This window comes from Acanthochromis polyacanthus, chromosome 17, assembly GCF_021347895.1.
Source record: "Acanthochromis polyacanthus isolate Apoly-LR-REF ecotype Palm Island chromosome 17, KAUST_Apoly_ChrSc, whole genome shotgun sequence".
NCBI lineage: Eukaryota > Metazoa > Chordata > Actinopteri > Pomacentridae > Acanthochromis > Acanthochromis polyacanthus.
The window spans coordinates 10,257,955-10,282,662 of record NC_067129.1 but is presented as its reverse complement, the minus strand read 5'-3'; the positions used below and the strand labels follow the sequence as shown (position 1 = coordinate 10,282,662).

At 43.7% G+C, this 24,708-nt stretch overlaps 1 protein-coding gene across 3 annotated transcripts in view; it reads right to left on the bottom strand.

The window, feature by feature from the left end:
* stard13a (StAR-related lipid transfer (START) domain containing 13a) overlaps positions 1–23,582 on the bottom strand; it is a 29,081-nt gene extending 5,499 nt beyond the window's left edge. The window contains exons 1-9 of one of the 3 annotated variants that reach the window (XM_022209058.2): positions 23,005–23,582; positions 9,667–9,738; positions 8,542–8,623; positions 7,190–7,253; positions 5,405–6,720; positions 3,534–3,704; positions 2,845–3,004; positions 2,526–2,724; positions 429–642 (exon numbers count right to left, since the gene is read on the bottom strand). In XM_022209058.2, the coding sequence (XP_022064750.2) occupies positions 429–642; positions 2,526–2,724; positions 2,845–3,004; positions 3,534–3,704; positions 5,405–6,720; positions 7,190–7,253; positions 8,542–8,623; positions 9,667–9,738; positions 23,005–23,128 (2,402 nt within the window). In that variant the 5' untranslated portion in view covers positions 23,129–23,582. Of the gene's footprint in view, positions 1–428; positions 643–2,525; positions 2,725–2,844; positions 3,005–3,533; positions 3,705–5,404; positions 6,721–7,189; positions 7,254–8,541; positions 8,624–9,666; positions 9,739–11,158; positions 11,621–17,703; positions 18,520–23,004 lie in introns of those variants that run through there. The other 2 variants (XM_022209057.2, XM_022209059.2) reach the window with 2 other exon arrangements.
* Positions 23,583–24,708: the final 1,126 nt, after the last annotated feature.

Sequence of the window (24,708 nt, the reverse complement as noted above, 5' to 3'; positions counted from 1 at the left end):
CTATTTCTGGTCATAACTCTAATAATAACCACGATTAAAACAATTGAATATGGATAAAACAAGCCAAAAACAGCAAGAGAAAGTGTTTAGTGAAGCCAGTTAGCAGGGGAAGAAAAATACTGTTACGCATTTGTGAAGCCCAGATAGACGTTTTCTTTTAACTCAATAAGTATCTACCTTCATTTACACTGTAATGAATAAAAATAGTTCCAATAGAAAAAGACAACTAACATGGATAATGTGGCACCACACTAAATCTAAAAAATGAACTCATACTGCAATTTATTTCACAAAACAAAATCTATCTTCCATAATACATTAGTTGCACTGCTAGTGGGGATCAGCCGCATTGTTGGTTTATCGTAACAAAGTTTCATCGATGAGTTTTCTAAGCAAACGACAGCATGTTTATTGGTTTGTATATCCACCTCGGTGACAGCGTCTCGTTCTTCAGTATGCTGAGGTGGAACAGCGACGGCCCCAGACAAACTGCCAGGTTCATCGGTGTCATCTGGTTCTCCTCCACCAAGGAAGTGACATCACGCAGGAAGTACAGCAACGTCTGCAGGACCTCCCTGTTTTCATCCGGCATCAACAAAATGGCTGCTCTGACGGCCTGCAACCTCTGCTCCTTTGGGACGTCTGAAGAGAGAAGAAATATCTAGTATCTAGAAGTATCTAGGTAAAGTCAACAATTTACATTAAACAAAAACAGACGTGCAGCGTGCAAATGGCCTTTTGTGATTTATAGAAAAAGTTAAAAATCGTATTTATATTCTTCTGCTTAGAAAAAAGTTAAAATTAGTCAATTGTGCACAAAAGCTCTTGAACTGTCCAACTAGTAACAAATTGTTGACCACTCAGTTAATTTCCACAATGGTCAAGTGTGGCTTTAAAGGATAAAGATCAGGTAGTGTGACTAAAACACAGACACTCTTTTAACCAGTAATTTTCAAAGACCACCTTAAGATGCAGCTTTGATCAACTGACACGATGCCACAGACGATAATGAAAGACGATAGCAGACTGTTGGTGCGCTGGATGTTGGCATGTCACTTATGGTCGTAGTAATGCACTTGAATGTCCACAACTCTGCCATTTGTCGTCTAAGAAATCATTTTGGGCAGCATGGTACAACAGACAATCTGCCACATGACTGCAGGACTACATGTCAGCACCCAAGTCCAGGATTTGTGACATCTGGCTCATCTGTCTGCAGAATCGCTTATGATCAGTAACAGACGACTGTTGAAATTGCCAGTTTGCACAACCAGAGAATATCTACAGAAACTGTGAGGAATTGCCTGAAGGAAGCTGGTTTAAAATCTGGTTTTTGGAATTGGCTCATGTGGGCAGTGACTCATGTTCATTAAACAATAGCACGATAGAGGACAGTCGTTTTCATTGATGGATCTTGTTTTAAGGTGCGCACAACAGATACCAGATGTTGTATTTGGCATCGTACAAGGCAAAGCTATGCCAGCGTTGTACGGAGAGCGGCCACGGAGGCAGATGAGTGATGAAACAAGGACAAGGAATACATCTGCATTACATTGATGACAATCTCAACGCCCAATGATATGGAGGTGAAATCCACCCATTTATTATCTCATTTACCTTGTTCATTCACTGCCATCAATTAAGGTTTCAACAAGTCAATGGGCATCTTTATTTCTATATCTTCTGTCATAGCTAAAAACGCTCCAGTCCTGAAAAATAACCTGCATGCTGTTTCGGCTTCTAAACTATTGAATTTCTTCGGGGTTTTCTGACTGTCCAACAATGCAATCCTTTCCCATAATATCTGCCAATGTCATCAAACTCCTCAGGAAGAGAGGGACAACATTCGACAAGCCAACATTGAACAGCATCATTAACCATGTGTGCAACTACGTGATGCAAATGGTGAATAAGCTAATTAGTGCCTTGTGATTTTTGATCTAGTATAGTGATTTTTGGTCCTATTATCATTTCAAATATAGTACGACAAATACATACCCTATTACGTTGAAAAGAATGAGTAGAATTCAAACATGACAAGATGCAGTTATACTTTTTGTTTGGAATATATCAACACAGTATTTTAGTCAGATCAGAGTGGATTTGTCATTGACACAGTTTATGATTTTGGATATAAAGTAAACTGAAAAGGTATCAAACAAATATTGTCAGTGAGATATAAAAATGTGTTTCATCATAACAGCGCTGTGATGAAGCATGCAGGTTTTGTTTCCACAACAACAATATCTTGACACCATATCACCAGACCAACCACTGCTGTATGACAGACGAGCATCAACTCTTGCTGTAATAATTTCTGTTTCACAAATCAAACTGCTCAGGATGGATAAACACAAAGTTTCTCATCCATTTTTTTGATTACCACATCGACGGGTCCTGCTCATATGACTGGTTGCCTGAGGAGGCAGTGATGACGCTAGTGTCTTTCTGAAAAGTTCAGAGATTTTCAATGAGAAGTCTCATTCTCCGTGGCTGATGTCAGCTGTGACTCTGAGGCGACTTACACTGGTAAATGTGCAGGAAGGTTTCCCCCAGCTTGCTTGTCAGCAGAGGCTCAGGCAAGTCTCTGAAGAACTGTTTGACCATGTCGGCCACGTCGTACGCCGACTGGTCCTCGTAGCTCACGCTGTCTGGGGACAACTCACACTGCTGCCTCAGGGCCTGAATACGAGACTTGACGCCGGACTTGCGGAACAATCCCACCTAAGAGGAGGACGGGTGGAAAAGAATTGGGGCAGATTTTAGTTGCTGCATGTTTGAAACAAACAGCCAACATTTAACACTACGAGAAAGATCAAGTCTTGTAAAAAGCTGTTTTCTAACCTGGTCCAGACAGTGTGTTCTAAGGTGGCTGAGAGCCTGTTGTAAACACAGGGGGAGGGGGAAACCACAGCGCTGGACATGGACGATGAGGGGAACGCCGAAAACACTCTTCTCTTTGTAGTCAGGCACCTTCATGCGCTTCATAAACTTGGGCACAGACCTGCGAGCGATAGACGGAGAACAATTAGGGAAGTGTGTGAGAGAATAAGCGGTCTATGCTTTCATTATCTTTCTCTTCATGTGGATGCTGGTCAGCAGAGTTCGCCTGTTGGGGATAATAAAAAACAAACAGGACTGGCCATTAACAGCACAGGGATTTGCTTGTTTTTGCACGGAGACTGATGTGGCTGAGAATGTACTCTTGGTCCAACACTGGCGCATGCACAAAGCCATTGATGTTGGGGCTTTAATAACACCCTTGAAGGTGTTGATGATGCATGTGGTGCTACTGTAGAGTTGAAAGGAGCAGTGAAAATAACTAACAGAGGCCACTTTGACAACTGTCACACATATAGAACACAGTATATCTAGAGAATATGGTGAAACAATGAATGCAACAAGGTCAGAGAGAAGTTTACAAAGTTGTTTCAAACACTTTCCAGATCTAATATCACATGTAGTCAATACCACACATTATAATGAATGGAGAAAAGAGGAACATATGGACTACTGCGCGTGTTTAAACCCACCATGTCCAGCCATGTTTATTAGACATAGAGTATTTCTCCATGATGGCGGTGAGGCGGAGCAAAGAAAACTTCTGCAGTAGACTGAGCTGGCCCGCTGACTGGCTGTTGATCTGCAGAGAAGACGCTGGCTGGTTGAGATGATCAGAGGTTCTGAAACTGGGCCATCGCAGACTGGGACAGGAAGAAAATACCAGTAAACAATGAGAGACAGTGACTCAGAGGGTGTAAATACAATTCTGGCTTATTTTGGGACTCATTATTATAGCTTTGGACAATGTGTTCTTAGGAATAGCATCATTGCTGAGACCTGGGAATTTCTCACAAGAAATTCAATGCCAGTCATACTGGTTTAAACCCTCTGAGCAGTTTCTTGATCTTTTTTGCTCCTGTCACAATTTTACTCACTGTGGGCTCATTTTCACTGAAATAAAAAGTTCTGCACCTCGATGGAAACAGCACAACCACGGCTAGAAGAAGGGAGGACTCAAAAATGTCTTCTGCAGTTTGAGAAAGATATGTCATAAATAAAAAAGTGACATTTTTGACTATTTTATATAAAAAAATTTAAAAGCCTGGAATCAATATGGACAGTATTTTTTGGAAGTGCCTACAATGCTAATAATGCTGAAAAAACTGAAGACACTACATATTATGGGGACCCTAATGCTTGAAAAAATAGTTTATTTTGTTTCCATTCTTGTTCTATCTGTGTCTGCAGTTCAGCCCAGCCAACCACAAAGTCCATGATTTTTTTGTCATGAGACTGTCTGAGCTGAGCCTCAATTGCACTGAGGAGCATTGTATTTTATTTTTTTCACCTAAAGTCGTTAAAGCAAAAGATTTTTTTTAGCAATTGTTAAAGGGACTTGTTGAATACGGCGATCTCTAGAAAAGATCACAATTTGCAGCTTTTAAGTTTCTCAGTGGAACCACACATCACAGAAGAGTAGTTCAAGGACAAAGCAAGTTGAAAATTTAAAGATTCTTTGGGTTTTAACAGTTTTCTGGCTCTGATAAACAGTATAAACTTGGCCTTTTATTAAATGACAACATGCATTTCAAATCCACTTGTTAGACAAATTTGCTTTGCAGAGCAAATACGGCAGACAGTAGAATTGTTACCCAAATTGTTCCATGTTAAAATACATGTCTATGATATTTCAGATTTGTCCTAAAACAATAGACAAAAACAGAGCGCACCAAAGCACCGTGGTGGCCGTCCGTGGCGCCATCTTGGTCCATCGGCAGGTGCCAATATGAAAATAGCAAGAATTTAATTTGTTCGCTGTACTTTTTCATCCTTTTCATACTGTCCCTGAAGAGATTTGCTTCCAAGTAAAATTTCACTGTAGATAAATCTGGGGAATATCTTCCAAAGTTTTAGTATTTTCGTAGAAAATTACATGTTTCTGTCCTCCTATCCCTCCACTGGAGCTCGACCAGAAAAGACTGTTGTGGGGAAACTACTAGAAAGACTGTAACTTTAGAAGATATCCACTTGACTTGTCAAACAGAGTACAGACTTCTGGTGCCTCACTTTAATTGCAGATAGACTGACCCACATTCCGTATTACCAGTGTTTCTATGCATTAATTGGTTATAACTACTACTTTGTTTGTCCTGACTCTTGGTTTTGCCTCCAAATAAAGTGCTTTAGATGATCAGGTTATGTTATTGGCTTGCTCTCAACCTGCGTGCCTGCTTTTTGCATTGTTTGGCTTCGTGGTGTCGGCAGGTTCCAAGATCTCAGCTATTACTGTGGTGAGTGAAATGCTATTATAAGCAATAAAAATTAGGGCCAAAACTATAAAAACAAGACCCAAGTTGTAATAAACCATAATTATCCTTTAAATGCCTGAACAGCTACTCACCGTGGTCTCGTCAGGGAGGCCCCAACTCCAGAGTCCCGCCTCTCCCGACTGGTCCCTGTTGAATCGGTGTCATTTAGGGAGACCCCGTCTCTCTCGCCTTCGCTGGGGGTGGTCCTGCCCTCCCCTTCATCCTCCCCCTCCGCGGTGTCTCCCTCAGGCAGCACACTGCGACTCCAGTGGTCCACTATTTGCTGCAAGCCGCTGACGTGCTGGATGATGTCGTCCAGGTGAGGAAACAGGTTGTCCTCTTTCTCCAAGTCCAGCAGGTCTCCTGTGCTGGCGTACAGGTGGGAGCCTGGCACATTGTCGTAAACGCTCACCCTGCTGCCTCGTGGAGCTCCAGGACAGGGTTTGGACAAGGGTTTGCCACACCAGGGTTCACCCAGGCCATTGCCAGGTGGAGAAGTCTGAGTATGTGTCTGTGAAATATTGTTTCTGTCACTGGGGGAAGGCGCCAAGCTTTCTATGGATAGGGCTTTCGGGAAGGTTCCTGGTTTATGGTCTTTGGGGATGTGAATAAGGAGGTTTTCATATGAGTGAAATTGGTTTCTGCCAAACTGACTCTGATCCTCAGTCCTCTTACCCTGAGAAGGCAGCTCCATATCCTCCAGATACATGCTGCTTCTCTTGCTGGCAGTGCGGGGTTTTGTACATACAGGCTCCTTCACGGGAAGCGCTGCAGTCTCTTTGTTGGGGCTCACATTCATCATGGATAGGTCTTCACAATCCTTGGTGAGAGAGACAGGGGAAGTGTCACCATCACTTTGGTGGTTGTGTTTGGGGCTGTGCTCTAATTGGCTGATGGGCGTACACTGGAGCATCTGCAGTGCCTGAGGCTCCTCCCCCTGCAGCACCGGCCCACTGATGACCAACGGCGGCCTCCGATTCGAGCTTTTCCGCCTCGTCGACGGCCCCCAAGTGCGCATGAGTTCCATCCGCCGCAGGAACTCCTTGGCTTTACTCCGCCCTCCTTGCCCGTGGCGGCTGCTCTTGATCGGCAGGGAGTTGTAGTGTGGAAGATCCCTCGGCGGTTGGTAGGAAGCAGAGAGGAAAGCCATAGATATGGAGTCAGGCATGGCGGAGGCAGAGTCCTCACTGTGGAGGGAGGAGATCTCTGTGATCTCCTGCTCGCTCAGGTCCGTCAGCACACTCTCACTGCTCACTGTGCTGTGCAGACCCTCCCCCTGACCTGTCGGGCTGCTTTCAGTGGTGCTGTCCAACAGGAAGTCTTGTAGGCGAGACCAGCGCCTGCTGTTCCACTCGAACGTCCACCTTTTGCTGATGGCCAACGGGTCATCTTCATCAGAGTCATCGCCCTATGGGAGGATGAAGGAAATATCATATATATAACCATGAGAAAAAATTGCACCACAAGCTCTAAATTCGATTCCCTTTAGGCTGCAATAATACATAAATTCTTAACTGTAGACAAATATCAAGATGTATTACAAGACAAATTAATCAAGTCATTCTACAATTGCTACATTTTCATTCAGCAGATGCTTCTATCCAAAGCGACATGCATCGTCATGTGGAATGAAAGACATATTTGGCAATCTATCCTCAATCGTCAGAACTAAATTTAGTTAGAATCTAATTTTATGATGTTGACTGACAGCACCAGAGTTTCCCTGTAACCTGACCAGATCCTTGTCCTGTAGCTGCTTATAAGCAAAATCCAAACTGCAAAATCCTCTTGCATATTTATGCTACTTGCCAAACTAGGTTGCATTTTTATTACCAAAACAAAATCAGATTTAGAAAATAAAAAAAGCACCGACTTACTTTCTTCTTGGGGTGGCTGACATCCAGTTTCATGGAGGCACACTTGTTCAGAGTGTTTAGACGTCTGCAACACACACAGTCACATGCTAAAGCCAGAGACTGGATATGTTTTGTCGGCTGCTGTGTATTTGCTTCCTTCTGCACTGTAATCTCTCGTTCTTGTCTCACCTCTCTCTTTCCTCCTGATCAGTCACTCTCAGATGTGCGTCTTACTTTTCTCCTTTTATCTTCTTCACCGACTCCGTCCTTCTCACTCCGTCTATCCCTCCCCCCGACACTGACTTTCTCCTCCTTCTCTTCTTCTTTCCTTATTCCTCCCTCTATTTCTGCGGCATCACTCCACTGGATCCTCACCCAGTGCACATCCCAGCTCCTCCCTTCCACTTTCTTCCCTCCTCCCTTCATCTGCCACTCGTCCTAAAAGCCTCCTCACCCACAAACTGTCTCCACCTTCTGCATTCTACAGCCTCAGCTGTGAAGAGCTGCTTGTTTGTGCCTTTAAAGATGGGATCATCAAAAACAAACTGTGGGACTCGTGACTTCTGTTATGCGAGAGATATTAACCTCTAAAAAACACAGTGGAAAATCCTCCTCCTTTGTTAACTTTCTGTCTTGTAAACACACAAACTGGCACACATTGGGCGGCTTGCTGCTACATCACCCACAAAAATACCAACAGCTTTATACACTGTGTATCATTTCACGCATGAGCATGTAATTTAAAGTTTAAGCTATGCATTATGAGCGTGTTTTATGGCTCTTGAGACGGTTCTCAGGGGGTCTGATGGGTATTCTCGCACAATATAGCTGTCAGGAATCACTAACACTATAATTAACACTCCCTCCCGTACCGCTGGAGAGACGGGGGTGAATGGTGGAGAGGGGAAAAGATAAGAAAGGGGGAAGAAATGTGCTGGTGTAAGCAAGGACAACTTCAATGACAGGGAAACAGGAGATGTAAAAAAAGAAAAAGAAAGATCACAGAGGTGTGCAGAGACTTAAAACACACACTCAAAGCCATCTGCTGGAATATACTGGCATCCCCTCACTCCTTCAACCCTTTACCCTCACCCATTCATCCCCCTCCTCTTATTTTTCACCCCCTGAGGGTCTCTCCTCTTTGAATGGGAGATCAGAGCGTGGCAGAGGGGAGGGGAGGTGGCCAGATCAAAGGCTGGGTGTCTGGGCGGGAGACGTGGACGGGGAGTTCATTAAGGGTCGGGGTCAGACATCTAATGAGCGCCGGTTAGCACCAGGCCGCACAGAGACAGGACGGGAGGGGACTAGGAAAGGCATCTGCTGGTTTTATTGGCGTTAAATGAGCCAGAGAACAAGTGTAAATGCGTCCTCACCGACACAGAGGCTCCACCAGATCCCGGTCCAAAAAGTCGTGGTCCCTTTTCACCGAGGAAATGTCGATCGGAAACTGGGAATCTGCGAGAAAGAGAAAAAAAAAAAACGGAGGAGAGGTTGAGTTTTGTTAGTTAATGATTGACAGGAGATGACTGCTTTTCTCCGGTGATCTGTTAATGAAGTCTGTGAAGTATGGCACAGCTGCTGCCACCGCCGCCGCTGTTAACACTTGCCATTTGCATTGAAGTTTCCAAGCCCCAAAATAACTCCGAATCCCACACAATGCTAAAATGACTCAAGCGTTTTATTTTGGTGATTCTATGTGTGTGGTGGCAGACTGCAGGCATCATGTGCACCCGGAGGAGCAGCCACAGCCCGGCATCCACAACCCGACATTACCGGAGCTCCACAGCGGGTTTTTTTTTTAACATTTTTTCCTCAGAGAAGCAGCGTGTGCTTGTGCTTGTATAGATGTGTGTTGCTAAAGTAGGACTGCTGGATTTTTAAGAGCTACTTCTTAGATTACGGGGGCCATTTCCTGTTTGTGCCTCGACTGCATGAGACCCGATGATCATCACATGAATAAACGCCTGTAGGTTTTTCAAAAAGGAGTGGGAGGGGAAGGAGGGCAAAAAAGAAAGAGTGGACGGTGAAAGGTGAAAGAAATAGAGAAAAAAGTTTTAAAAAATGACAGGCTTTTCTTTAAGGATGAAAAGGGGTGGGTGTGGAAGGGTAAAGGGAGAAAGGTGGAAGGAAGAGGAGAGAAAGAGAAGCTATGAGAGTCCCAGCAGTGATAACAAGGCCTTTCCCATGACCCCTCCCTCTTGACAGGAACTGAAGCTTGGAAATAGATTGCAGTGGCCCAGAAGACAAGAAAACAGAGATGTAGGGGTGGCAGAAAGAGACAGAAACAGAGATGTTGGAAAATAAGACATACAGAGAGAAAACTAACTAAACATGGAGAATAAACAAAAGGAGAGATTTGAAGGAGGAGGTCTTGGCGGTGTGTGTGTGTGTGTGTGTGTGTGTGTGTGTGTGTGTGTGTGTGTGTGTGTGTGTGTGTGTGTGTGTGTGTGTGTGTGTGTGTGTGTGTGTGTGTGTGTGTGTGTGTGTGTGTGTGTTACCTTCATAAAGCTGGGCGTACTGTGGAAACCCTGCTGCTCTAAGCCAATCACAAGCCTCCTTAGCCTCAATCTCTGTAATAAAAAAAGCATAGAAACACGTTGAAGACACACATCAATGTACATATACAGATTTTTAGGCATCTATCGATCTTCCCTGTATGTCAACGTTTAGTTAGATTATTGTGAAACCTGAAAGCAATTCAGAGTCGTCAAAAAAACATCTGGATCCCAAAACAATTTTATGATATTGCATAATTTCTGTGGAGGAAAGTCCCTAAAATGATTGACTTTCCCTTTGAGACTTGCGCTGGAACAATGCCCCCTCCTGATGGTCTCAATTATTAAAACCTAAAAATATATTATAAGCACCAATAAATCAAGACAGAGCAGAGCCTCACGTGGTTATCACCGAGACGAGCATTTCTAGTGTACAGAGAAGGAACATTTCAGAGAATTTATCTTTCCTCTGGGAATTCACTGGAATGATGAGACTGGAAAGAGCTGGAAATTGGCCAGAGAAGGAAGCTGCATTATCTCCAGAAGACAAAGGAAATGCGGTTTAACATCACATGCTGCACTCACATACGATGTCCACTCAGATGTACCAGCCGGCAGTCAGATTTCCGCTGTTAATGCATAAATGTAACGGGCTCTTACATATGGCACCACACCCCATTAGGTGCTGCTGCCAGCACCACGAGACTTTTTACGGGCATTTGTTTTACTACTTTTTTCCGCTAGCATATGTATTGCACACGCTTCTAAAGTGGCAGCTCTGAAATGTGCATGTGTGAGTGTGTATGTTTTCTTTATGAGCAGACAATTATTAAACCGCTCTGCAGCCGCTGTTTGTGCTGACAAAGACATCTGAGAGAACAGCACGATGAAAGACACAATAAAGATACTGAAACAATGAAACATACATATGCATGAACACATGTACACATATGTTCAAAATATGTTCACTATTTTGATAAAGGACAAAATACGGATGAAAGAAATGGTACAAATGCTGGTTAAAATGAACATAAAGCTCCACATAAAGTCATTAAACATTAAATTGTATTAAGCAATGCCAATGTCATCCAAAAATCATCGACAGCAATGTGTCACTCTACAGTCGCTGCTCTTCTCTCTCCGCTCATTCACGCTCGTTTGTCTCATTCAATCATTTCAAGGTGCCGGCGCTGAACAGGTCGGGCACCGCAGAAACACAGAGGACAAAGTTCAGTGAGGCAATAAAAAGCCTCCATTTCCACCATCAGAGATGAGAACGGTCCGAGGAAATGATCCTTTCACCGCAATCCAGCAATTACATCCCTTTCCCAACATTCTCAGCATAACTCCTCTCTCTAAATCACATATGAAGCAACACGGGGGCAGATTGTGGAAAAAAAAAATAACAGTTTTCTCTGAAAATAGACCGGAGAGGCAGAAGAATTCCAGCGAGAAGCCGGAGAGAGCCTGCAGGCCGAGAAATGTGAAAACTTACTCGAAGCCCTCATGGTGCGGGTGATGACATGCTTCTATTTCTTTCTCCTCTGCTCAGTCTGAAGCTTCCTCTCCATCCCGTTGCACATCCATTCACTGCTGTTCAGCTTTCCATCAAGAGGCAACGATTCTGTGCCTTCTTCCTCGCTCTTTCCAGCCCTTGTGTTTACAACTCTGCCTCCCTCTTCCAGCCAGCCCCATGCAGGTTTTCCCTTCCCTCTAATTTTCTCCTCAACCTCCTCTCTCGCACTTTCATCTCTGTCAGGATCCACATCCAATACCTCTCTGTTTCTACAGCTCTCTCTGTGTTATGCTGAATTGAACGCCTCCTTCTTGTCACACTTGTTTAGTTTCTTACTAATTCCCTCTGTGTTCATTTCTTCCTACACCTACATGTCTTCTTCTTATAATCTCACTCCCTTTGTTAAAAATCCACTCTCTCACCTTTGTGCTCTTTCTGAATCCCTCCCACTCCCATCCTCCATTATTTTATCCCCCTCACAATCTTTCTTTTAACAAAAATACTCCCTCATGCATTTTCTCTCACCCATCCTCTTTTCTTCTTTCATTACAGCCTCCTCGCCCTTTCTCCTACAAGAATCTTGCCATCGCCATCAACTCCGCATCTTCCTACCAGACCTGATGGTGCCCCCCCGTCACGTCCACGGATGAAACGGCTAATTTCAGCTGGCGTTTGCATCAGTCAGACCCCCAAGGTCGCAGACGGACAACTGGTGGACGCTAACTTCACATGTCAGCTGAACCTACTGGCTTGACGAACAAGGAAGGAGACTCTGACCTCGGCCTCTTTCTATTGGTTCACGGCGCTACAGTGCAGACCAGAACAACGTGTGTGAGAAAGCAGTGTGTACATACGCGCACACACAGCAGCGTGGACGTTTGCAGCCGTCCAGATGTTGCCCCCAGTGAGTCAGAGAATGCAAAAAGGATGAGACAGCCAGACAGCTGGGGTGGGGAGGGCAGCAGAGATGGACAGACCCTGTGGGAAAACCACAGGGAGGAAGACACACCACGGCATTATTTAGTGGAGGGTGAGATTTTAACAAATATCCACTCATTTTACGGAAGTCGGGTTTAAAAAAAAAAAAAGCAGATTAAGAGCAGGAGACGGACAGGAAAAAGAAGCAGCAAACTGTTAATTTTCCAGTGTCTCACAGACCTCATTAAATAATTAAGAACACATCAATTAGCCACGTCACTGTAGAGCTGACATGTTCCATCATTCCAATTGACATCAGCACTGTCGCTGTCACATTAACCTTGTGGCACCAAATCCTGGAAATAGCCAACAAATGCAGTTTGTTCCTGTATGACGGATGTTTGCTAAACACTAGAGCACCAGAAATATGTCCGTTTTAGAAAATTAATACTGCTTTTGAAGTTTTATGTCTCACAGGAACATATGATTTGGGGAGTTTTGATGAAAAGACTGAAGAAACAGCAAACACTCAACTGGTTTTGGTCTTCTCATAGGAATCGTTGGCAACAAAAAAAAAGCACAGAATACAGCCAGTCATATTCTTCAACGCTTGTTGAAATTGAAAGGTTGATTTCACCAAATTGTGGTATAACTGAATACAAGGATGATGAGTCAAACTGTACATTTAACTCAGGGTTTGTTCAGGAAGGATTCAACAGAGCCACAGAACAGAGTTTTCCTTGTAAACGTTCAAGTTATGGCTATTTTTTAAAAGACATCATGCCCTTAAACCAAAACACAGAATCTTTGATGACTTCAGAGCTAAAATTTGAGACTTTCTTCCAGGATTAAGTAACAAAACGGTAAACAGTTCTACTCCGGCACACTTACTTCATTCTGGTTGTTAACTTTTCCTCAACCAAGACTGTTGCCAGGAAACTGTTAACAAACAGAGCTCACCTCCAACTGAAACTACATAGCACCCGACATAATTGTACATTAACTATTTTTAGTGTTGCATTCAAAAGTAATAATCAACAGCTATGAAGCTAATGTCATTGCAAGATATAGTGGAAAAAAACAGAAAATGCTCTGTTTCATTACAGTGTTTGTGCATGTGTAATTGCCAACATGCCTTTGTGTTGGTGCATAAAAAAGACAAGTGGCAAAGCTTTTGTCTGTGTGTGGACAAAGCACCGCTGTTGACGTGGGCAGAATTTAATTAAAAGATTAATTGGTACACAAACATGTTATTAGCGGGCCACGAAACACTCCAATACACACAGTAAGAAAGAGCTAATCCAAGCTGCCCACTGTGCTTCAGTCTATTTCATGTCCCTGCATTCCTGCTGTGGAGAATATATGACAACAGGCAGCAAACCGCTAGGAGTACAGCTGAGAAGGCAGGCCAGATGGGATGTGTACGAGTGTGTTTGGCTGTGTTGGTGTGTAGGACAAAGGAGCTGTAAGGTAATTCCTTACATAACAACAGTGCCAGCCTTGTTACATAATACATACAAGTCAAGCACCCCAATGTCTGCTCGGCCTTTTTGTAAATGAAATTTTTTGCCTTTTCTTTCCTCCATTTTTAATTTCCTGCCTTTTCATCCAAAGCCAGTAACTTTGACTCTCTGACAGCCTTTTCGCTGTATTATGTCTGCCTCGCACTGGGTCCCAAGGAGCCTGAAGTGGCTTGTATGATATCATTTCCTGCCTTGAATTTCCCATGCCTCCGGAGCGGCATGTGAGCTAAGAACAGCAGCAGGAAGATGCCGTGATGAACATGTCAGTGGGATGATTGTTAGACTGAGGGGCACTAACGGACAACGAGCAGTAACAGGAGGTGAAAATAAAGAGGATTTAGCTAATTTTACAAAGCTAAAATTACACGTTGTTTATTAAAATTTGCCTTTTTGGGCAGAAAACATGATAAAGAAGAGAGTAAACTAGCAAAAACTACACTACGCACACGCACACACACACACACACACACACACACACACACACACACACACACACACACACACACACACACACACACACACACACACACACACACACACACACACACACACACACACACACACACACACACACACACAGGATGCCTGGAAAGCAGCCATGTTCCCACATACGCTAAAGCACTTAGTCCTTCATGTTTAAATGTAAAAAAAAAAAAAAAAAAGTAGCAAAGAAGACAGAGGAGGAGTGATGGGAGAGGAAGGGAGGGAGGGAGGGACGGTAGAGCGGAATCTGTCTGTCCTGTCTCGTGTGGTTGATCTGTGATGATGTCGAGCCCTCAGGAATGTACTGTAAAACGCAATCAATACTGGCATGAAATCAGTGCAGGTTCAGGCAAAGAGTCTGCTGAGCTTCATCGACTGAGGACTGCAGAGTTCAGAGACTCCTGGATGTATGATACCACAGGTTGGATGGACTGATGTAAGTTAGCAGTTGATTATAGTTAGTAAAAGTAAAGGAGTTTAAGGGAAGTATTAACAGACTTGATTAATAGAGTGGGACTGGATCAGATGAGGAAACTAAACAGCTGTGTTGGGTTATGCCACAGTGTCGCCAGCAGAGGGTGTTAAAGCAATGCATTTAAATCAAGCAGATGCATTAAATGGCTTCAGGCTAGGGTTGCATGAAAGGGATGTAAGGTGTGTTTATGTGTGTCACATTCTGTTCCTTTTTCCTTTCAGCGACTGAGCAGTTATCATCTGGCTCGGTTTAGGGCTCAGCTTGGTCGGGCTGTGGGTGCAGCTTTGTGGCTTGGCAGCGTACCAGTGGTGAGCATCACAGTGAGTTATAGTTCACTTTTACTCTGACAGACACTTTAACTGAGGCTTTCTCTAACAACAGCTTTCATTAAAAGAAAACACTGACAGGTGATGATTTAAAGGATAAATCAGAATGATTAAATGCTTGTTTTCATGGGTTTATAATTTGTCACAATCCCTTTCTATTTAACTGCGCTGTTGTATACTTTTTTCGCGTGTCTTCTCTCTCCTGAAGTTTGTTCTTTGTCCTCTCTGTCTCTCTGCAGGTATCTGGGTTGACTCAAGAGCTGTAGCCTCTGATCCCACCAACCTGTTCAGTGTTTATGATCTCTTGTTTGTCTCTGCTGTCCTACTCTCTCTCCTCCTTACCCTCAGTCCAACCGGTCGAGGCAGATGGTCACCCTGCCTGAGCAGCTGGAGGTCTCCTGCTCTTAAATACGTGTTCTTCCTCTTCACTTTTGCCTGTACTTTTGCTTACAGAAAACCTTTGGATTTGTTGTGTTTTTTACGTAGTATTTTGCACGGTCTTAACCTACATATACCTAATTTGTTAGGTAATTTGCTAGAGTAGGTAATATTGTGGGGTTTTAAGCTTAAATGAGCCTGGTAAATTTGTACAATAGAATATCTTAGTTTTAAAAGTTGTAACATAAATACAAAATCTTATTTCTCTATTAGAAAACACTTAATCTCAACATCTGTTAAAATGTGCAACATACAGTCAAACTCAAAACTATTCATATCCCTAGCAAATTTTTAACTTACACTTACTTTTAAATGTAAATAAAAACTGAGAAATTATTTTTTCCACAGTGATGCCTCTTGTACCTCATCATATTATCTTTTGGGAAACACCTGTGTCATTTCCACTCAAAGAAAAACTTGCTGGTTGAAGAAAAGTAACTAAGTCAAAATTTGCTAGGGGTATAAATAATTTCAGGCTTGAATGTATGTAATGTTGGGTTGACTTAACTTGATGACAAACGCAAATCGCTGTTTAAAGGAATGAGGAGGGAGCCAAAACGGCAATTTAAGCGCTCACTGGGGCATCAAAAACTGCATTTATAGAACTTAAAGTCAAAACTGATAACACTACTTAAAAGCTCGACAAAATACAGGTTAAAAAGCATCATTCCCCACAGGTTAAGCTTCTGGTTTGGCTATTTGAGGGGTGGGACATGCGTCATACACCTACCATTTTTTGTGGAATTCATCCCCGAGACTTCTAATCAGGATTCTTTATATGCCGATTCTTATATAGTCTATATGCTTCAGTTACCATAAATCAGCCCAGTTAAAGCCTATAGAGAGGGAGCCAGCCAAAAACAACACAAAGAGAGCAGTGAATGTGAAAAATCTCAGTTACTGGCAGTAAAGTCAAAACATGATTCATTGCTACTGGGGGAAAAAATTGTGATAATATATTCATTAACTGCTTTAACCTGTATGTACAGACGTGCACTTGAAGACATGAATCAAAAACTACTGCTTTGAAAAAGCATCAGATTTGATTATCGGTTTGGTCGGGTCAGGGGGTTTCTTTTTAAGGCTGGCTCACAGTCTACTAGTTGCTGAGAGGTAGAATGTGACAGGGGAGTGTGTGTGTTTGGGAGGGTGTGAAGAGAAAAGTGAGTATCAATGCAAACAGCAGAGAGTTTAAGATGTCATACCATCATCCAGCACAGGCATAAACTTGCTTCACCATCTACATTCCTGCCATATCTGTCACTCTCTTGATGCTTCATAGAATATTTGACTCAGAGACAAATTTGTCATCAAACAGGGGCTCATCCATTCATTCCTCATGTGTCACGGTTATAAAATCAACAACGCACCCAGATAAACCTCAGAATAGAGAGAAGAGTAACTCATCTACTACAGTGAACACAATTTACAGCTCCAAGCCGGAGCTGTGACAGTTTTGCTTTGTTGGATGTTCTGTTTACACCCTGGGAAACATGAGTCATGTGACAGGAAGCTGAGGAAGTTACCATCTGGGTGAGCAGTACACAGACAAAAACAATAACACTACAGCCCTTTAGGGTTTGTTATGCCTTCTTTTAGATTTATGAAACACATCTTTGAGGCAGAAGTGGCTCCATATGTCTGACTGACTGAATCCAGAAAGGTGTGCGTGTGCTGGTCATATTCTTAAAAAGAAACAATGGAACACAAGGTCGATGGGATACTGCCAAAAGCTGCGTTGGTAAATCGCGCGGGTATGATGGTAATAGGTCACAATATCTTTGAATTCCTAAACAGGGAAGACAGGCTAACATGAAAAGGCTGCAATCAGAATCTTCCTTCTTGTGCTTTCCAAGTTCACACCCTTATCAAAGCTCACATTGTTTGAAATTGCACAGGGTGCTCTTCTTTATCTCTGAATAGACAGAACAGATGAGAAATTGCTTCTACAGGAGAAAAGAAAACTAAAAGGGAATTCATGATAGGCAGTCTTCAGAAATCAAATGAGAAGTTTTAGAACACACAAACCTTGTGGAAAAAACTGCATCGCTGAATTAAATATGCAGAATTGCTGCCAATTCCACCTGTAACACTTGCTTCTTAGTAGTCTTGCACCACTTTTTTAATCTGTTTGTTACAGTTCTGCACTAAATTCTTCATAGGAAAACCTGCTTGGCAATGAAACCTCTCTGATTCTGATTTCAATCATCATTTCTTCTTTTTTCCTCAATGATTAACATCCAGTCAAATCCAAATCACTGAAATTGCAAAACCTAGCCACACGATGAACCGAATTTCACCCCAAAATTCCAGCAACGGCTGACGGACTCATAACTTTGCCTCAAACCTCTCTGTATCTACCTTGTGCCAGCCTCCGGAGAAGCTGCTGGCGGGCAATGATGCGTGAGAGTCGCAGAGCAGAGCGTCGCTGAGGGGTGACTCCCAGCCTCAGGTAGTAGTCCTGGCCGTCCGGTGTCATGGCCTCCAGGCAGGTTCTCTCATTGGTGCCGTCACCGTCACTCTCACAGCCGTTACTGTCGCCCTTGGCGCTCTGATCCACGCTGTCCGTAATGTCATCGACTTCCATACTTCTGCTGTCTGTCTGATCAGCACTGTCCGAGCCGTCCTCAGGGCAGATACTGTCAGCACTCTCCCTTGTATTGTCCACACCGTCAGCAGTGGTTAAACTCACTGGCTGTGTAGATTTTCCTGCACTAACATCCTCATCTTTAGCAGTTTCTTTTGCACCGTCCAAAGGGTCCACATTGTTCTTTACTGTCTCTTTCGAAACTGCTCTGTCTGCACCTTCACAGTGTGCTGAGGTAGCCACACTGTCCACACTCACTGCAGCATCCACATCATCCATAACGGTCATACTGCTGTCTGCAGCCGCCATAACATACTATCTAATCCCCCACCGACCTCTACGTCCTCCTTACTCCTGCCCTGATGAGCTATTGTGCGAGCACTCCTTCCTTGCGAATTCCTGCCTCTAACATGTCCTCACTGGAAGCCAAACCAGCTCCCCACCCTGCCGCTGCCTCCTCCTCCCTCCAACTCCAACCACAACCGAGCAAACACACAGGCCGCTTCATCACACCACCTGACTCGGATGACAGACGTTGTTCTCCCCACACACAAGTGCGTGCTGCATTCCCAGCTGAGATTGAGATGGGAGGAAAAACAAACTCACTGTTGCTTCCACAGAGTCTTTCCTTTTGGTCACGTGATCAGCAGCCAATGACCGGAGCGCTTAGGGAACGCTGCCCAGCTTCCTGAAGTTCTGCCAAAGACACAGTTTGGTACATGCCCCAGGCAAATGTGAATACGTGTGGGTGAGGAGGGCAGATCTGTTATGGTAGATGTGATCAGAATGGGGATAGGCCTGGAAAAAAATAACCCAATGGCCACATCCCAATGTGAAATGGGAAGGAGCAGAACAATGGAGCGTATGTGGGTGTGTGAGCCTGCACTGAGGAATGTATGTAGGAGAAAAGCTATTGTTTCCAGTGTTGAGTGGGACTGTAATGCCATTGAGAAATGTTCTTCAAATCCACACCATCAAATTCACATCACATGAACATAACTGATCCAGCACATAAGAATCACCTACATCCCTCTAGATAACAATACAACCAATAAAACCTGTCATGTAGCAGCTGTAGTAAGCAATGCTGGTGTGTGAAAAGTGTGACCGAACGTTGTCATACAGTAACCAAGTTAGTGATTAATGTATGGAATGCAGAGGCGGAGGAAGGAGGAGGGAAGTCGTACTTTGACCCAGTTTTGCAGAATAGTGATTTAACAGGACTCGAGGACACGGGCGGTCATTTGTATTCATTTTCAGGGGCTAAAAGGTAGGGAGTAAGAGTTGGACGGGGGCGCACGTGAAAAGTGGGTCATAGGAAAGTCAGTCTGAGGTCAGCAGTCACACTCACACCTGATCTCATAGCAGGGGAGCATTACGGAGTAGCTTTTTATATGCTGCCTGTCCAAAAAGTGTGAGCCAATGCAGTGAAATCCTACAAAAGTGCATCAGCTCTACACCCTAAATCATGCTCAGTGAAATATTCAGAGAAGCTGTGAAAGATGAAATCTGACTGGATTTGATTACACTGCCCTCTGGAGGAAATATGAGGAAACATTAGTAGAATTTCATTTTCACTGCAGTTGTGGAGGTGTGAATTGTCTCTAATTACTTTACATGTCACTCAACATGAACTTAAAAGAAAAAGAAAACAGACCCAAAACACTGTGCAGGACACTGAGTAAATGTCATGCTGACCCAGGGCACAGCAGGCTGGTACAGTAATGTAATAGTGAGCTAAATAGATGTGTGTAACTTGAGCAGTACAGGGCAGGACTGTAGTAAGCAGCCGGTAATATAATATCCATCATTCTCTCTCAGCTCGATGCAGGAAAGAAACTGAACAGGCAGAAGAAGACACTGGAAAATAAACTAAACTAATGTGACTGTAAAGATGAATCGAATACACAGATGGTTGGGACACAACAACAAACAGCTGGATGATAGAAAGAAAAAGCAAAAGCACTATTTTTTTAAGCTAAACAACATTTTGGCATGATCTCATCTTTCATCTCAGCCAACTTTTTGCTTCTCAGACAGAATATAAAACCCCTGAACACTATCCAAACTAACACTAGCAAATGTGTCCTCATCTGTTCTGCTCAAGCATTTGACAGATCTGCTCTAAATTCTTCATATTTTTGCAATTTATTATGCAAGCTCTTTTGCCTGTCATCGATTAAACTTGCATAATTCTTAGAGAACGTGTTTAGGTCCTAATATAACTGAATATATTTATTTAGAAAAAAAGAGGCACTTATGATTCTGTCATTTGATGCCTTTAAGCGAATAATTGCACTAAATATCGGTGCTATACAATGAATGTAGTTTGATGATATCATAGCTAAGATACAGAAGTAAATATGAAGAGCAAGTCTCATTTTTGAGCCCTTATTCAATTCAGTTGTATTCATATAGTGCCAATTCAAAACATGTACCATCTCACACAGTAAGAGGAAGACCTTACAAATTTCATACAGAGAATCCCCACAACACAAAAGTCTTGTTTGGATTCCTTTTGAGCAAGTGGTGAAAGTGGAATGAAAAAATAAACTCTTTACCAGGAAGGACAAAAAAAATCTGGCAGAACCAGACTCGGGGAGGTTAGCTATCTGCCTCAACATGAGTCGGGGTGAGGATGGACACTTATGAGATTTTAAGTGATTTAAAGATGATACTAATGTCAACAGAGTTTCACAGTCGGGGCATTTCCAAACTTCAGGACTCTGACCATCAAAGCTCAGCCACCTTTAATCTTCCACCGAAAGCCAAGGGACTCCATGTCTGAGCATCTGAGGCTCCACAGGACCTCGGAGGAGATAAGAATCTGGAATTTGACCAGGAGCAGATGAAAACTAAAAAGAATCAATGCGACTTTTAAATCAATCCCCAAAGCTGAGGGTTAAATGAGTGTACATGTAAAGAAAAAAATGCTGTTGCATCTTGCAGATTCTGGAGCTCTAGTGAAGAAGTGCTGATTGACCGAGTCCTGCAGAGGATGCTGATAATCTTCAAAGGCATTCGGGGCCACTAACAAGAAATTCACTTTGAACAGCAGGACGCCCTGAGACACCCAACATGGACATAATTCAACAACTGGGTTTCACTAACTGAGTATTTTGACTACAGCAGTGAAAAACCATTCCAGAAACACAAGGAGGTAAACTGACTACTGTGACAATAATGCCCAGTTGGAAACAGATGAATTAAGATAAAGCTTTACGTTTGTGAAAATCCCTCAATCTGCATCCACGCTGTCTGACACACACACACATACATAAACAATCACATCGAGGCAACTAAGACCCACAAATCCCACACACAATGGGAGACCCGAACCCCCACCACTAACCCAAAAATCTGTGGAATTACAACTAAATCCAGGTGTTATCATGTACTCTCAGTTTACACACTCAGACGCACACAGTAACACAAACACACAGATGATTGAATTGAATGGAACCATAAACACAATTAAATTCACTTTCACATTCCGTCGGTTCAGCGCCTGATCTGTCCATTTGTTCATTAATGCATCTAGTTATGATTACAGCTTAAAAATGTGGCTCATTTTTGCTTGCATTTAGATTATATTTGGTCTGAATCTGGCAAACAATATGTCGGTTTTGGACACAAATGCTCTGTTTAATGTGTTTTTGCAGTGTTATACAGTGTTTGCTGCGTTTAGGCTTCACTTTTGGTCAAATTAAAATCCACTTTATCGGAAAGCTATGCTCTTTCACTGTTTTGCTGTCGTTCAAAACAGCCACAAAGTAACTAAACAGTTTCTCACGATTAAAAATTGAACTCTACAGTCCTGACTTATTCATACAATGGAAAACACACTGCCAAATACCAGCATAACTGTAAGGCCAGATGTGCACATTTTAAGGATTCCCCATCTCCAAATCTGATCCAGACAGATGTGAACTGTGTGCCTTTGGGCTGATGGGTTAAGCAGTAGGGTGAGGGAGGGGAGGAGGGGGAGGGGCAGTGGGTTTTGGGGAGCTTTAGGGCTCTGGCTAGAAAGACAGGATGGAGGGGTGAGAAGTAAGGCGAAAAGAGGATTACTGAGGGCGGCAGGTGTCCTCTGATGCTCCATTTGACCGATATTCTCCTCTTATTAATTGTGCATGAAGAAAGCAGCGATCATCACAGTAATTATCCTCCGTGCAGAGCTGGAAATGATGTTTAAACAGAAGCTTCAGCAGCTCCTTTATTTCTGCAGCGATCTATCACTGGTCCGCACTTGAAAACGCCTGACAGGCAGACTGGGCTTTGGTCTGTGGCGGTTTGTGTCGTTTTGAATGTGGGAATGTCATCGTTTAATTTGCTTAAGAGGCGCACATCTCGGTAATTGCATTAAACCGAGGAGACAGCTGCAGCTCTCCCTCTCTCTCTCCTCGCCTTCTCTCACTTTTCTCCTCTTCCTCTCCCTCTGACGCACAGTTTGGGAGAGGGAGACGTCTGCGCATCCAGGCCACTGTAAATACGGAGCAAACCGGCTGACCCTCCGAAACTTGGCGCATTAGCGCGTCTGAACATCTGACTCCCTGCGAGATGTGCGTAAAATCCAACATTTTGAATCCCAAAGTGATAATAATAAAATGTCAACGTGAACCGGTGTCTGGATTAGAACAACAAATACTGAATGACTGGCATCTGAAACCCCTGCTGGACTCTTCTCCACAGCACATGCCTGCGCTGTTATGAGCACTAAATTTGACAATGACCTTCCCAAAATAATCTGGGAGCGCTTTGCGCATGACGCTACAGGCATATGAGGCTAAATGCAGCGCATACTGAAGATAAACTTTTGTCTTTTAAATACCTTTCACGTGATTGAAAGGTCTGGACAACAGTAAAAAAAATGAAATATTGATAGAAATGGTGACCTCCAGCAGCGACACAGAGGCAAACATTCACCCAGGAACCCGATTTCCAAATTAACGGATCCTTGATGTTTAATATTTAAAAACTATGTGGTGCCTTAAGGTGGCAGCTCATTACTGTCCCTGCTGAACTATCTGTGAGGAGACATTTCACATTGAAATACTTCCATGTTTGTCTCTGACCTGCCAGCCGTCTCTCCCGGACATTTCTCCACAGCAGATCCCAAGCCTTGGACGTGGAGTCCCGCAGCTGCTCACTGATCGACCGCCGCAGCTGTAGCTTGGCAGACTTTCGCTGGCTTGTCATTGCGGTGCAGCCGAACAACGCATATTCCCCGAGTTAAAAGCAGCGCTCGGCCAGATTATATGATTCTCCAGTCTCTCTTTCTGTTAAGTCCACTGTGAGCAGCCCTCCGGCCGGCCGGCTGGGACGCTGCGCCCCCGGCTGCTGCGTCTCGCTGCCGCAATCGTCGTCACCGCTTCACCTGGTGCTGAGCTCCTCTTGCGCTGCGTCACCTTCCTGCACCAGCGGAGGCGGATGAGGTCCTTTTACTGGCAGGATTCAGGAGCCGCGAAAGAAAATCAAACCGTCCAGCATTTCTGCCCTCTGCCCGACTCATCCGCAGCCGTTTGTGGGGCGAAGGTGCAGAAATGTTTCAACATAACTTCTGCATGTGAGACTCGACTTCTGACAAGGCGAGCCAGATGTGAGAGGCGGTTTCCCCCTCCCCGAGTGGAACACACACTCTCTCACTCACACACACACCAAACCTACATGTCCTCCACGACACAAACCCACCCACTCACCCAAACAAGGATCTCTTTCAATCCCCCTGATACATACTAATAACACTCAGCCATTCCAGGCATACACGCACACAACTTGCAGCTGAGTTGTGTTGCCACGAAAAGCTTTCCTTAGTATCTCTGGCTATTCAGTCACAGATCTGACCTCAGAGGGCAGCTGTCCAAACTGTCAGCAGGCATGCTGGGCTTCATTAGTGACTGACTTAATCATTTTCTTTGTTTTTCCAGCAGATTTTTTCAAGTAATTATGACAAAAAGCCAAGATAAGTTGGCCAAATTGTGTTTAAAAGCAGCTGTAATTGTCCTATTAGCTGCAGAAAACCAAAAAAATAGACTATTTGCAAAGTAAGAAACAACAAGCTGCAGGAAATGTTTACATGTAAAGCGCTGAATGCATGAAGTTTATATTGTAGCAGCATTGGCATCAAAGTTAAACAGCTTTTTTTCCCCAGTTTTTCCAAAATGAGTATGTGACTACTAAATGAGTAATGGAGATAAAGAGCAGAAAGTGAGCCAGTCAACCCTAAAGTGAAAGTGCTCGACAATCTGAGCTCTTTGTGAGTCACATTTAGCCCTCTGACAGGTTAAGGGTTTTGGGAATTTCATCCTGAGCTCTGGGTTATTCCTGTGTTATTCCAGGAATGCCAGACAGAACGATCGAACCGGTAGGGATGCTCCCTCAGCTGCCGTCTGCCTGACACCATCGGATGTCCTGTTCAAGGTTTTGAATTGCAGGTCAACGTGGATCCACGAGTGGAGACCCGATTCGACATTTCGGCTCGTTGAAACACGCCCGACATCCCGAGGAGTCAGCAGAATCCTGAGGTTATGCGGACACCAAACACCACCTGACCGGTAGGGTTAGCTGTCAAAGAAGAGGCTCTGAATGATCACCCAAAAATATGACTTCTGGAGCTGGGCTGGTTCCCCATCAAACACACAGCACATGTTGGAGGAACAAGGTGAAGTTCATGTTCCAAGTTTCCCTGCAAGTCTGCCTGCAATGGCCTACAAACTGTTGACAGTTCAGCTGCTGAGTGACCCGATGATTTATATTCCTGCAACACACATCGGAGAAGC